The 13,901-nt window shown below is 34.0% G+C and overlaps 1 protein-coding gene across 1 annotated transcript; it reads right to left on the bottom strand.

Annotated features, from left to right (window-relative positions):
* Nucleotides 1–90: 90 nt before the first annotated feature.
* LOC130635697 (hemicentin-1-like) lies at nucleotides 91–13,419 on the bottom strand. The gene is made up of 19 exons (XM_057445117.1): nucleotides 13,255–13,419; nucleotides 12,254–12,445; nucleotides 11,496–11,642; nucleotides 10,816–11,124; nucleotides 10,234–10,494; nucleotides 9,559–9,861; nucleotides 8,858–9,169; nucleotides 7,664–7,969; nucleotides 6,449–6,775; nucleotides 5,176–5,481; nucleotides 4,751–5,068; nucleotides 4,299–4,598; nucleotides 3,497–3,666; nucleotides 2,389–2,473; nucleotides 1,971–2,231; nucleotides 1,722–1,865; nucleotides 1,295–1,318; nucleotides 721–808; nucleotides 91–324 (listed from the first exon to the last, which is right to left on the bottom strand). Exons 1-19 carry the CDS (start codon nucleotides 13,301–13,303, stop codon nucleotides 300–302), a joined length of 3,927 nt encoding a protein of 1,308 aa, XP_057301100.1. The 5' UTR covers nucleotides 13,304–13,419; the 3' UTR covers nucleotides 91–299.
* Nucleotides 13,420–13,901: the final 482 nt, after the last annotated feature.

Raw genomic sequence — 13,901 nt, 5'->3', positions numbered from 1 at the left:
TGGTCGGAAAGAAATAGAAAGAAATACTAAATAAACAAACAAAAACACACAAATAAAAATGAAATATTGTTTTGTTTATATGTCGTCATCTTTTCCGCTCCGCATTTTAAATTCATTTTTTTCCAATTAGCTACCGCGCATTTTGATTTATCCAATTAAATTAATGAAGACTCTTCAATTCGTCCAATCAGATCGGTTCTTTTAATACAGCGTCTTGTTTACTTGCGTGTTTCAATTAGCTGCAATTATTTTGATAAGCAGCTAGAACGCTAGAACGTAGCTAGAATGTTTACCGTCACCTATGTTTGGTGCTCAACATTTCCTCTATAAAAATAAAAGTTTAGTATTCATAGTAACATTAAATGTTTTAGATGTAAAAAACCAGCGAAAAAATGTCAGCAAATTTCACAGTGATTTTTAACAATAAAAAAGAAAGAAATATGCAGGATCGTTGCAAACCTTTTTTACTTGCTTTGATTGGAAAATTTTTCTGCCTCTACCTATTCCTATTTTCTGGAACCTTCTTTTCTATCTAGCTAGAAAGTCTTTACAACGACATTAACTCAGTAAGTTGACAGTCACAGGGACTTTTAATATCGAATGTTTGACCAAGATAGTTTTGACTGTAATTATGGAGTATTGCTTCAAATTAGAAGAAATGAATCAGAAGGTGGATTAAAAGGGAAGTTCGTTACTTCAACACAAGGTTAACGCTCATACCGTTTCCAACGTGCAATCCATATGATAGCCAGAATCAACAGCAACACAGCGCATGGTACAAGTGCGTACAAAGCGTATAACCATGTATCTATAATAAGTTTTGTGTATACATAGAGAGAGAAAGTTTATTTAATTTCTGTTTCTTTTATTCTATTTTTCTAAAATAATCAGATATTGCTCGTTTTGGATATCTAGGCGCAACCGCATAAAATAGTGTCGTACAGAGAGTGGATGAATCTAAGATTTAACAAGAACGGGCTTACAATATCTGTTTTATTATAGGCCTAAGCTGTTTCTTAAGATATAAGACAGGAGTTATTTATGTGAACTAAATACAATTTTTTATAAGCCACTCTTTTTTTGTAAATTTCGCTTGTAGATGATCACATAATTCCTGCCTTAACTTTAAATAAAAGAATTCAATGCTTGAAGGATTTGAATGATTAAAATCAACATCAAATGGATTATTTCCATGAAATAATAGGGATGGGATATCATAAATTTTTTATAGGTGGCTTTGCCTACGGTATATAGTATTAGCGGTTAATGTTTATATCACGTGACGTATACTTACTTTCTTCGTCTTTATTTTGCGCATCTATGAAAAAACAACAACAACATATGACATGCTTGCAACAAACAAACAAACAAACAGACAAACAAACAACAACAACGACAATAGCAGAAACAACAACAACAGATAAGTGCTTCTCAGAGGTATATTAAAGTGTCCTTTTTAGTTCACCGTTGTCACAATGTATTGAATCAAATGAATTTAAAGATATATCGTTAGAAGGAGGGTCCTGAGCGCAAACAAAACGAATTAATAATCCACTCTATAATCTATTTATTGAGGCTAAATGACCAGCTAAACAACTCGAGGGATAAAAAGGCCATCTGTTTTTACATCGAAAAAAACATGTATATTCTGACTTTTCACTTGTGTGAACTAAGAATAAAAAAGTACTTGATAAAGAAAATTGTTTTTAAGAATAACCTACCAGAACAGCTACCAACACAGTTCGACAATTGTTTTAGTGTGTCTGTACAAGGAGGTACATTGCAGGATCTTGTACGACTTCGCTGTCCGTTTCCGCATGTGGCGTTACATGTACCCCACAATGTCCATTCGCCTACCGCCCGAACTAAAAACGCAGTATGAATCAAATACAGTCTAATGTATTGACACATCGTCTAAAACACTACTACTTGAATTGTTGGACTAGTTATTTTTCTGGGAATTTTCTTACCAAACGTTGTTATTTGTACGGATGATGTTATTTCAGATTTTGAATTTTTTAGGTGACAATAATACGTTCCATCATTTGCAGCGATTACAGTGAAGTTGAGAACGGACGTATTCGATAGATGGTGGTTGGTTGGATATCTGGTCCAATATATTTCCGGTTGAGGAAAACCAGTTCCTTGACAAGTGCAAGAAAAATAATCTGTACCACCATTGGTTACTTTAACCCTGTTACATGTAGCTGGTTGAGTGAATGTAGGTGGAACTGAAATGTATCAATTATAGATGGGAAGATATTATTAACATAAAAGAGAGTAATGGTTGAGAGGCTATAGCTAAAATATGTGTGAAACAGACAGTACCACAGTAGAAGGTAAGAGCAAAACAGTAAAGGTAAAGATAGTGTCTTGAAATAAACGTACTTCTTATGGTTACGGCATATGTAACAGTTGATCCATTTCCAAGTTTATTTGCAGGTGTGCACGAATAATTTCCAGCTGTGTTTTTCTATGAAAGACATAACATGTTTACTACAGATACACTTAATACACCTGTATTTCTTTTTTCATGTTTTTTGATGTACGTTCTTTTTCCTTAGAAACCTTTGAGTTTTGTATAAGCGTGGTATTAGAAAGTAAGTAAATAAGTAACAGGATGTTTTATTGTCCTTGGGGATTCCTTCCTAACCGCTGGCTCTTCCTTCCCTCCGACTTTAATTATGTTATATTTCCGCTAGAAATGCGATAGCATTGCTCTAACTTGCTTGCCTGCCACACAAACCAATTAGCGGTCACCGACTGGTGACCTTGTGGTAGAGCGTTCGCCCCTAGTGCGGAAGGTCTTGGGTTCTATCCCCGATCGAGGCATGCCAGAAACTATCAAATCCTATCAATCCTTTCTGCTTAACGTCCAGCATGAGAATAGGATTGATATCTAAGGCGGTTGTCTAGTTCAGCGGTTGTTGTGCTTGTACGCCTTTCGTAGCTCAAATGGGAGCTTTAAATATACTAGAACCCCCTTAGCAGGACCCTTGTTGATAATAGTTTCTATAGAAACTGAAGAGGCTATCCTAGGTAAATAATAGTAATAACAATAAAAATAACAATAAAAATAATAATAATAACAATAACAATAACAATAAACAATAACAATAATAATAATAATAATAAAATAGATGGCACCAAATGGACTGATAACATTGCATTAAAATGCTCCGGGGTGGGGACTCGAACATGGATCCTTGTGATTATAGGTCGAATGCGCTACCACTACATTATCTCCGCCCACTACGCCATCTTTGCTGTTAAATATATGCTAGTTGTTAGCCCGTAGAAATTCTACGGTAATTCGAACGTGGAAGAAAATTCGGCAAGAATATGTCGCACCTTATTTATGATACTTTTGTTTTTAGGATTTCGTGCGTGGTTTAGCCTGACCCGGTTTAACCCAGAGATAGACAACAGAGTGTTATAGAGATAAGCTTAAACATTGCGAAAAAAAATGAAAAAATTATATATCATATCATCTTACGTTTGCTTTCAAAATATTGTATCGATCAAAATTGTAGTTTAAGGTGACGTTGTTCTTCTTCCATAAGTACGTGGTGACGGCTGGATTTGCGTCAGATTGACAGCTGAATGTGACGGGTTTGTTCAAGTCAATCAGCATATTTTTAGATGCGACTTCGAGAACAGGTGGGTCTGAAAAGAAAGATGGATACACGACTTTTCTTAAAAACAACACAAAATTCAACCTGAGATTCAAAGTTTCTTTTTTACAGGCTGAACTGTTCCGTTCTTTTTGCTTGTTTTCATCAAGTTGGGAAAATTAAGTTCACCTGGTTTGTTTAGTTTGTGGGAAAACAAGAATTTAACCTAGTAATCACGTGTTTCGCATGTCCTGTAGTTTTACAGAATAAGATATGTCTGGCAAACTAATTATTATTTGCACAAATCATTTTTTCTCCTTCTTTTTTCTCTTACTTCACCCACTTCTGGCTGCACTGGCTTTGTTTTGTTATTTTGTTTTGCTGTTATATTATTTGGGCATCGTGTTAGTTACAAAGAGGTTCATATTCATGGAGGACTAGCATCAATATAATTTTTTTCCATATGTGATTGAAGTAAAATAGCGCAGATTTTTATCTCATGTCGCCTTTGATTAGAAATTATTGCAGTATTGTATAGACACAAACATCTTGATATAGAGAAAATTGTAAGAGGCTGGGATCGAGGTTGTAAATAACCAGCACAGTGTAATTTTCTTTTATTTATAGCAACATTAAATAAGTTTTAAAAAGAAAAAAAAATGAATAGTGGACGAAAACACCTACATAAAACGTTCAAATATCTCCATTGTTCTGCAGTGCCCAACAGATTTTTCGCCTTACATGTATAATTTGCTCGATCATTTCTGCCAGCTTTTATAAAAGTTAACGTACTTTGGGTAAGGGTAAGCGAGACATTTTCATGCAACCGCGTGGTGTCATATTGTTTATTTGTAATGAATGCGCCATCTTTGTACCAAAGAATAGAAATGTTTGGATTACTCAGGAAACGACATTGCACTGATGGTGACTCATGGTACGTCACTTCTTGTGTTTTACCGAGCTTTGTCTCTGCTTGTGGTTTCCCTATAATATCATTTTTTAAAAATAAATCTTCGAAACGCAAAACAGAACTAGTTTTAGCAATGAGCAATGAGCTCGGAAAGAAAATTACTTTGGATTGATGATAATGAGACTGTGGGATGAAAGTAAAAAATAATAAAGATAAAATTTCTCACATTGAACATTCAAGTAGGTCCTCTTTTCAACTTCTCCCAACAAATTCTTCGTTCTAATAAGATACCATCCCTGGTCTGTTCTTTTTACACCACCTGGAAAGCGTAGACGGCTAATATACTTGTGTTCAAAATCTTTAATCACAACAACTGTTTGGAGCTGAATATTTTTTGTGATTTTTTTGAAAGCTGTTCCATTTCCTTTAAACCATTCTATCTTAGCTTCCGGATTTGAATCCACTGTAATTTCCATCTTGGAAATTGAATTTTCAGATACTACGTAATTGTTTTCTGTAAAATGGACTTTGACACCGGGTTTGTCTAGAAATAAAGAAATGTTGTCAATAAATAGGCGTTAATGAAGTTGCAATAAAAATCATGAATAAATTTTAGTGTACAGAGCCAACAAGATAAAAAACAAGTCTTACATTGTACAATAAGTTTTGAAAGCCTTGTCGTTGAGGTCAACGTATTGTTGGTGCGACAGAAAAAGTCTCCATAATCTCTTTTGCCAATATTTGTGATTGTCAACTTTGCTTCAACGGATCCAAATTCTGTTTTATCCACAATGGTTGATGTCGAATAGGTCAAACGGTTATCTTTCAAAATAGTCGAAGGCACTACCCACCAGACAAATGGTTTCGGCGAGGCTTTGACGCGACATATAAATATAACTGTGTCAGTGTGATTAACTCGGAATGGATTTGGTGATATAAACTCAAATCGTGGATCATCTAAAAATAACAAAAATTACGATGAGTTTTCTCTTGGAAAATACAACTCTCTATTTCTATAAAAAGGTGGTTTCATAAAGCGAGTTAACTTGGCATTTGTACGTTAAAAGTCAAATGAAATACTCCAACAAAATGTGAAATCTCCCATAGATGATTTCCGTTTGCAAGTTAGCTAGCCGTTCTAGTTCTCTTCTTCAACCTGTGACAAGACGTTACAATGTATTGTTGCGACTTATATAACTGCAACAATCCTGGATGGTGGTGATTGAGTTTGCACAATAGTTTATAAAATCTTTTGCAACAAAAACATGTCCTCTCACATGCATTATAAATTTTATAGGATAAGTACATTAGCTAATGGTTTCTATAATATTTGAAAAAATATTCCAAACTTTTTTAAGATGTCTCAGAGAGAGTCACCCTCTCTATCATGATCATGCTTTTTCTAGGTTGATCGTTATAACAATTTGTTATAACTATTATAATCTTAATGTTTTAATATAATAGTTCTCTATTTTCTTCCCTCTGTAGGTAGAATATGTTTAAGAGATGATAAAATTTCATTTTTTTTAGATTTTCCTTGTGTTTGCACTTCATTGTTTGGTACTGCTTATGCTGGATTTGTCGAGTTGTTTTGTAGTTGCTGATGACTTGAAGGTAGTTTTATTTTCAACCGCTAAGAAAAAGGTGCAAAAATTGTTCCTCTGGTTGAGTTTGAAATCACTTCATAAAGAATTTTCTTTGATTTATACTTATAAAAGACAGTACTTTAGCATCAGATTGTTTTTTCCTAAATAAAACAATATAGAATACTAGTCGTTAGCCCGTGGAAAAATCCACGGGTTCGCACGTCCTTTTTATACCGCATTGCGTGCGTCTCGCTACTTGCGCAGCTAAGCTACCATTTTGCGTGACAGACAGACAGACGGACAGGCTTATACGGGTATTATAATATAGATAATCTTACATGTCACTGTCAATTGTGTCAAGCGTTCAGTTTGACTAAATTGCCCACCAACTATCGTGTTGCTCCCACGACATGTCCAATTCCCAAAGTCCGTCCTCTGTACCTCTTTTATGATCAAAGTGCTATTCATAATGGTTAGTTCTGGTGTTGCTGTGACAACCACCTCAATAAGCTTATAGTTTAAACTGTCGCTAATTGGTTGATTCTCTTTTAGCCACGTGATTGTCGGTTTCGGATTGGCTTGTATCACACATGAGATTTGATAGTTCCATTTGAATTCACTTGTGATGATGGAGGGACCAGGAAAACTGTTTATCACTGGACCAACTGAAACAGATAGAAGTAATTTATTAATTTATTCCTGCTTTTTTGAATTTTAATTTGATATACCATATTTGCTCAAAATTTATGATTTAATTGCCAAAATTGCGAGGTGGTAACCTTAACCTAGCAAATAATTAAAAACAACAATGTTGACAGGCAACATTTTGATCGGTAATTTATTTTACAAAAAAGAAAAAGAAAAAAACAAACATCGATGCACTGATGCGATTTTTCTCTATAATAATAGCCGTTTTTGTCCACATAATAGGGCTGAGACTGCTTCGTGTTAAACATACACACAAAATACGTAAGACGACTAATAATCAAAAAATGTAAACAAAAATAAATTTTCAACAGTGCGACGTCTTTACAGCGGACACCTTTTGGACCTCAAAAAATTTAAAGAGCAGTGTCTACTACGTAGAGGCTTACCCTATATTGGCATATATTGCTCTAAAAACCTGCTATGGAATGTTAGGTATAGTAAAATCAATTACAAAATGGTTAAGGCTAGTTTTAGGAGCTCAAGCCTAAAGATATATAAGATACTATCTTTATTTAAAGAAAAAGCACAGAATTGTGACTTTACACTTTGAAATTTTAGTTTTAGAGCAGAGATTAATATTTTGAGCTTTTAACAAAATAAGAAGAATTATTTTAAATAATCTATTATTCAGCTTGTTGAGAAGTTAAAGTAAATTCGGAATTTAAAAAGGTGACCGCTACAAAATGCCCAGTACATAGAGGTTTTGGTTTGAAAGTTCGAATGCCAATTTATCACTGTGTTACAATGAGCTGTTATGACTGACGTTGGCCAGTCAACGTTAAGAGCAAATATGGAGCTGAACGGAAAATTAAAAAAAGGTCCATCAAAATAATAAAGTTACTTACAATACACACTCACTAAGGTTGATCTGCTATCTGCTCCTTGGCTATTTGTCGCCGTACATTTGAACACAGAATTGGAATCGCCACTCGTGACAGGATTAACCGTGAGAAAACTTGAAACATAGGGTTGCGAGGGTAATTTTTGCTCAACTATTTGGCTGTTGTCTTGACCTGAGATGATTTGTTGATTATTCTTGTACCATTTAAAGACAGACTGTTCAATACTTTTTGAAACACACGATAATGTCAATCCAGTTTGTAAGTTCACGTATGTTTTTTCGTCCATTTGAGCTGTTATCTCAGGCTTATCTAAATAGAGTGTATAATTCACAAGAAATAATTTTTATTGCAACAATTATTTGATAGTTTATGAAGAGCCTAAGCAATAATTTTTAATTTTGTTTTTAATTTTTGACAAGTGATGTTCTTGCAGTTAAGTGGCTGAATTTACGTACACAAATTCGAAAACTTCATTTAGCATTTTTTTAAACATTTACGAACTTTCTCAGTCTTTCTATTTTGTATGCTACCTTGCTTCCGGCTCCTTTAAAAATTTTTGGCACAAGTTTCAACATTCTATTGTCATGTTTAATTTCGCAATTAGTTCTTCCCAAAATTTTTTCATATATGGCAGTTTCAATTTTATACTGTCTGCTAATGCTAATACAAGGAAATCTAACTGTCAAAGATATTACGCTTAAATACATTTCGGAATAAACGAAACAAAAAACTATTAGGATGACTAAAATACCTTTTTTACGCCAAAATAATATTCAACAGGTTAAAAAAAGACTTCATTTTTAGGGACGATGTTATTGATAAGTATTCCTAACAGTCCAATATGAAAAGTTTTTGCAAAAACAAAATCATTTGTAAAAATGATGGTATGACACATTCTGCTGCAAAACTATCAGAAATATTCCTAAATGTAAGTAAGTAAGTAAGTAACGGGAAGTTAAATGTCCTTAGGGACTCCATCCTAACTACTGGCTCTTCCTCCCCTCCGACTGTAACCCTGAGATACGTATAGCATTGTTTTAACTTTATAGCCTACCACACAACCTGGTTCGCAGTTAGTAGATGGCTCCAAATCGGCTGAAAACATTACATTTAAAGTGCGCCGGAGTGGGGACTCGAACAAGCAAGTGGATACAAGCAAGTGAAATACACATTCAATTTGCTATGACCAATACTTACAGTACACATTAAGAGTTGTATTATGACTCGCTGACCCAGCCGCATTGCTAGCTTCACATCGAATCACGCCAGCATCATGCTTGGTAACTGATTTTAACTCAAGGACACTCCGCACTTCAACGTAGTTTGCTCCCGTTTCTTCAACGCTTGTGAAAATAGTGTGTTTTATGTTACTAATTTCCGCAACATCTCGATACCATTTCATGATTGGTTTAGGCCAACCACGTGACACACAGTCGACAGTATCACTGCCACTTTCATTGATGGAGAACTTAAGGTGCGGCAACGTGTGGCGCACAATAGTTGGTGGATCTGAAATACGAAGTTGACATCTTTAAATTTCCTTACATTAAGCTCTCTTCATCTCAGAATGGCAAAGAACCAGAAAAATACTTCCTGATAAAAAAAACGAGGACGCAGAAATTTCTAAGGACTCGAGCTGCAACTTTAAAAATGAGAAGTTTTAAATCAATGGTTTTATGGGTTGAACCTAATTTATATGTCTTGTCAACAGGCACATTGTGCAAGACGGTGCAGCCAAATTGTGAGTTACCTTTTTCCAAAAATTCACGACTATCACATTAGGAAAGGGTTACTAAAGGAGGTAGACATGATCCTGACTAGACTAAAAATTGAATTACTTCCAAACTCTTCTAAACGTTTTTTACATAGCCATAATAAAATACATCCAGTGAACTTACATTGCACAACTAGTGAAATATTCTTCACAACAGTACCATAGTCGTTTTTAGCTTGACAAGAATAGTCTCCATAATCAGATTTTTTCGTTTGGTCAATCCTTACATCAGATTCTACCTGGAACAAGGTTGAGTTGGAAAAGGATGTCTTTGTAACTTCGTGTATGTGGTCATCGTTTCCACCGTTATACTTCTTCCAAATCACAACTGGTTTTGGGTCACCAAAAAACTTGCAAGTTATCAACACTCCATCTTTTTCTTTGACCGTGATCACATCCAAGTTTGTATCGAAGAGGACAGGTGCAACTGTAATACATATGTAAAAAGAAAATTAAACTGGACCAATAAAAGGTGCGACATTTTACGTCGACTGCCATGTATTTTTAGCAACGCAGTGTAAATGGAGCTTTAGATGTATATTTATGAGAGTTTGACCATAGATATATTAGAAATGAAACCAGTAACAGTTAACAAAAGAGAGGAAACATGTACGATAGTAGTGAGCAAGAATTGAAACATTGAAAAACCTCATTGGGATTGCTGTTCTATCTCTATAATAATAACCGTCGTTCTCTCTTTCTCTGCGCAAAATGGCACCACAAAGCGCGACACACGAAATGCGGTAAACAAAGGACGGGCGACCCCGTGGATTTATGTATTTCATTTACAATACCTTACCATTAACTATCATATCATCTTGCGCTTCAGTTCCAACTCCAACCCAATTTCTCGGTAAACATCTATACATTCCCTCGTGATAATTTTTCACAGAAATAATAGAGGCAATACCGCTGGTTGAGTTTGATAAAAGCGAGTCACCACGATAAATTTCATAATAGATAATGGATGGCTCAGCATCAGCGCTACATCTAATATCATTCGATTCTCCTTCGAGACGACTTGCAAATTGTAGTGTTATCATCGTGTTGATTGGTTTATCTAAAGAAGATACGCTATCTGATTGGTTAATACAGTTACAACCAAACTACCCTAAGTACTCTGCAGTACAAAAATTTTCGAATTCAAATTCTAGTCAACTATTTCTAATACCGAGAAAGAGTACATACATACCGGAACTAAATAATTATCACATCAGGTCAACGATTGATACAGCCTCGTTTCCGTGTTTATATATTTTTATAATGTTTACAAAATAAAACGATACATTGGAATAGGTAGAATTTGTCATGCAACAAACGCCAAATCTTTCCATTGTTAATAAAGAGAAATATTTCAATGTTTGAAAAAAAATCAACTCACAATAAACCGTCAATGTTGTGTCAGCTTCGTCTGCAGAAATATCGTTAAAAGATTTGCATTTATATTTCCCGGCATCCTCTATTCCAGCATTAATGATGGTCAAAGTGCTTTTAATTTGGATTTCTTCATCAATAGTCTTAACAATACCGCTGACCAAAACATATTTGGTACTGGTGCTAAGCATTGTGTTATTTTTGTCATACCAATTTATCGCTGGCTGCGGTTTTGCTATGCTTGTACACTCAATCGAAACATTTTCTTTCTCTGATACAAAAGATTGCGAAGGAACGGTTGTAAAGTGCGGAGCCGCTAAATTATTATTATTATTATTATTATTATTATTATTATTATTATTATTATTATTATTATTATTATTATTATTATTATTATTATTATTATTATTATTATTATTATTATTATTATTATTATTATTATTATTATTATTATTATTATTATTATTATTATTATTATTATTATTATTATTATTATTATTATTATTATTATTATTATTATTATTATTCAATATTTTACTTGGTTACAAACTTCAGAAAATAATATTCTGCTATAAATGTTGGACCAAAACAAAAAAAGGAGTGTCAACTTTGTACCCAGTTCCTTTAATTCTTGTTAGAAAAGTTGTCGTGTACGTGTACAATATATATAAAAACAAATCAACTTACTGCCAACTTGAAGCAAAGTTTTGTGATATAAAGTACTGCCGTTGGAGAAATCAACCGTGCAGGAAATTAGCCCTTCATCGGAAAGCTTTAAATCGTGGAAGATGATTCTGGCACTTCCATTGTACGTAACACGATTTCTGTATGCAGCTAGTGAAAAAAAACTGTGCTGTGACTACCGTATTGGTATTTTGGCATGGTAAGTATACAGGCAGGATTTACGACACAGATAGGGTGTGTTGGGAAAGGAAAGGGGTGTAGTCCTAAGCATTTCAGCTGGGTGTGAAAAAAAAATATGTATGTATTTATTCACTAAGTAAACATGATATTTCAGAGGAATTGTGTTTATAAAAACTGGATACAACCCACTTTCAAAAGCAGCCACCCATTTTCAAAAGCAGCCACCCATTTTCAAAAGCAGCCACCCACTTTCAAAAGCAGCCACCCATTTTCAAAAGCAGGCATCCATTTTTAAAAGTAGCCACTTGTTTTTAAAACCAGCCACCCATTCTAATTTCAGCCGCCCATTTTTAAAACTATCCACCCATGCCATTCTCAAGATATGTCGGATGTAGGACAATGTCGCAGTTATATTTCAAATCTTACAAAACGACGTAAAACTGAGTTTCGAAATAACTTTGTAACAGGTTTGAAATAACTTTGCGAAGGGTTTTAAAACAACATTCCGACAAAGTTTCGTAGGCAGGTTTTAAAGCAACTTTGTGGGAGATTTCTAAACAACTTAGCGACAGGCTACTTACAATATATATTAACAGGTTGATTGGATGACAATATCATGATAGTTGCAATCGCAGTGTTGTCCTCTTCCGTTCGACGCCACGTAATAGACGACATTTCTGCATTGGAAGGATATTCCCATGGTAACAAAACTGATTTTCCAAGAGTTCCGAGGGCTGGGTTTGAAGGTGTTTTGGAAAATGAAATACAATCGGCTAAAAAAAATAATATGTATGTTATTTAGGTGAAGGAATCTGCTTCAACTTTACAATTTTATCCCTTTTTTCATCTTAGAGGAGTTTTTGGTATATTCTGCGGAACAGAATTTTTCATCTTCGAGATTAGCATGATTTGATTAGAACGCAAAGCATGATGCAAATAAACTGATTAATTCATGCAAAATTATACATGCATGATTATTCATAGCAATTTATAATGATATTCAAATTTATTCATGAATAGTTTAACATACTTAACTATATCAATACGATTGAATGATATCTCAGTAGCCTGTTCTATTTATAGAAATGACGAATTCCTCCCGACTGAATTGTGCATATTGGCTTGCGTTAGTTAAAATATTCGATATTTAGGACCCTGAATCAAAAACTTCCTTTTCTTTCCACTTAAAGTTATTCCGGGTATATACCTAAAGAACTTTCAATAATAAGGATTTAAAATTACATTTGAAAAGGTCTTAACTAAATATCCCAAATCAAAATTTTTAATATGTACTTGAGTGAAGAAAATTTTATTTTTCCATGACAATGTGTAAATTTTCAACTTTAATATTCGTATTTCAAAGATTTTATATGTTATTTTTGCAGCCCAGGACCCTCTTTATAAGTTCTCACCCACAGTGTTGCGTAAAGTTAATCTTGAGCCCTTTTTACAGATGTGTCCTACTTGATCAAAGCAAAATTAGATGATCGGTCATACAGAAAGGTTACAGACAATAAAGTGATGATAACAGTACAGGATAACAGTAGAGTGAACTAATATGAACATAACAAAATAAATTTACCTCCATGTTGAAGCACCCACAAAAGATAGAAAATTTGCCGAACCATCATATCTGAAATCACTTTGAAAGTCCTCTCATTTAAAATCCAAAAAAATTGCTTTCCTTTCCTCCCGATCTCGTTATAATCACATCAAAGTATATCAAAAAAATGAATAAATAATTCAAATGATTTACTCTCTTATTAATAATAAGGATTGCAACATGGAGTTACTATGGTGATTATATCATAAAATGGCTGCCATATATTAAACATGTGATTTAAAAACATATGTTTTAGCCAAGTTTTGTTTTCATTCAGTACTCTCGAATTTTCAATGCAGCCGCGCAATTATTTTGAAAACAAATAAAACTATTACCTAATAAGAATTGGCATCTCCCTCCTCAGGAAGAATCGACATTATATTATCTTAAACAACTTGTAAACATATTTTCTTATTTGCACTCTCCAAAAAATCTAACTTAATGTCTCTGTATCTACTTCAATATCTCCCTTAAGTGATGTGTAAATGACATTTACCTATGTCTACTATCAGTTCAATGAAAGACATCAGTGTCATGATAACCAACAAGACATATATTGTACATTCTATGCATCTATACAGCACCTATGTAGAGGTACTTGAGTTTAAAAATAGAAATTTCCTTGT

This window comes from Hydractinia symbiolongicarpus, chromosome 3 (genome assembly GCF_029227915.1).
Source record: "Hydractinia symbiolongicarpus strain clone_291-10 chromosome 3, HSymV2.1, whole genome shotgun sequence".
Classification (NCBI taxonomy): domain Eukaryota; kingdom Metazoa; phylum Cnidaria; class Hydrozoa; order Anthoathecata; family Hydractiniidae; genus Hydractinia; species Hydractinia symbiolongicarpus.
Note: the sequence above shows the minus strand (reverse complement) of the source record. Positions and strands in the feature narration are given on the sequence as shown.

Excerpts from the sequence above, each read along its gene's own strand:
- LOC130635697 (XM_057445117.1), bottom strand. The coding sequence starts at position 13,303 with ATGATGGTTCGGCAAATTTTCTATCTTTTGTGGGTGCTTCAACATGGA. Across the intron at positions 11,125-11,495 it reads AACTTTGCTTCAAGTTGGCA|CGGCTCCGCACTTTACAACC; the intron begins GTAAGTTGATTT and ends ATAATAATTTAG. Across the intron at positions 10,495-10,815 it reads CACAACATTGACGGTTTATT|ATAAACCAATCAACACGATG; the intron begins GTGAGTTGATTT and ends TATCTTCTTTAG.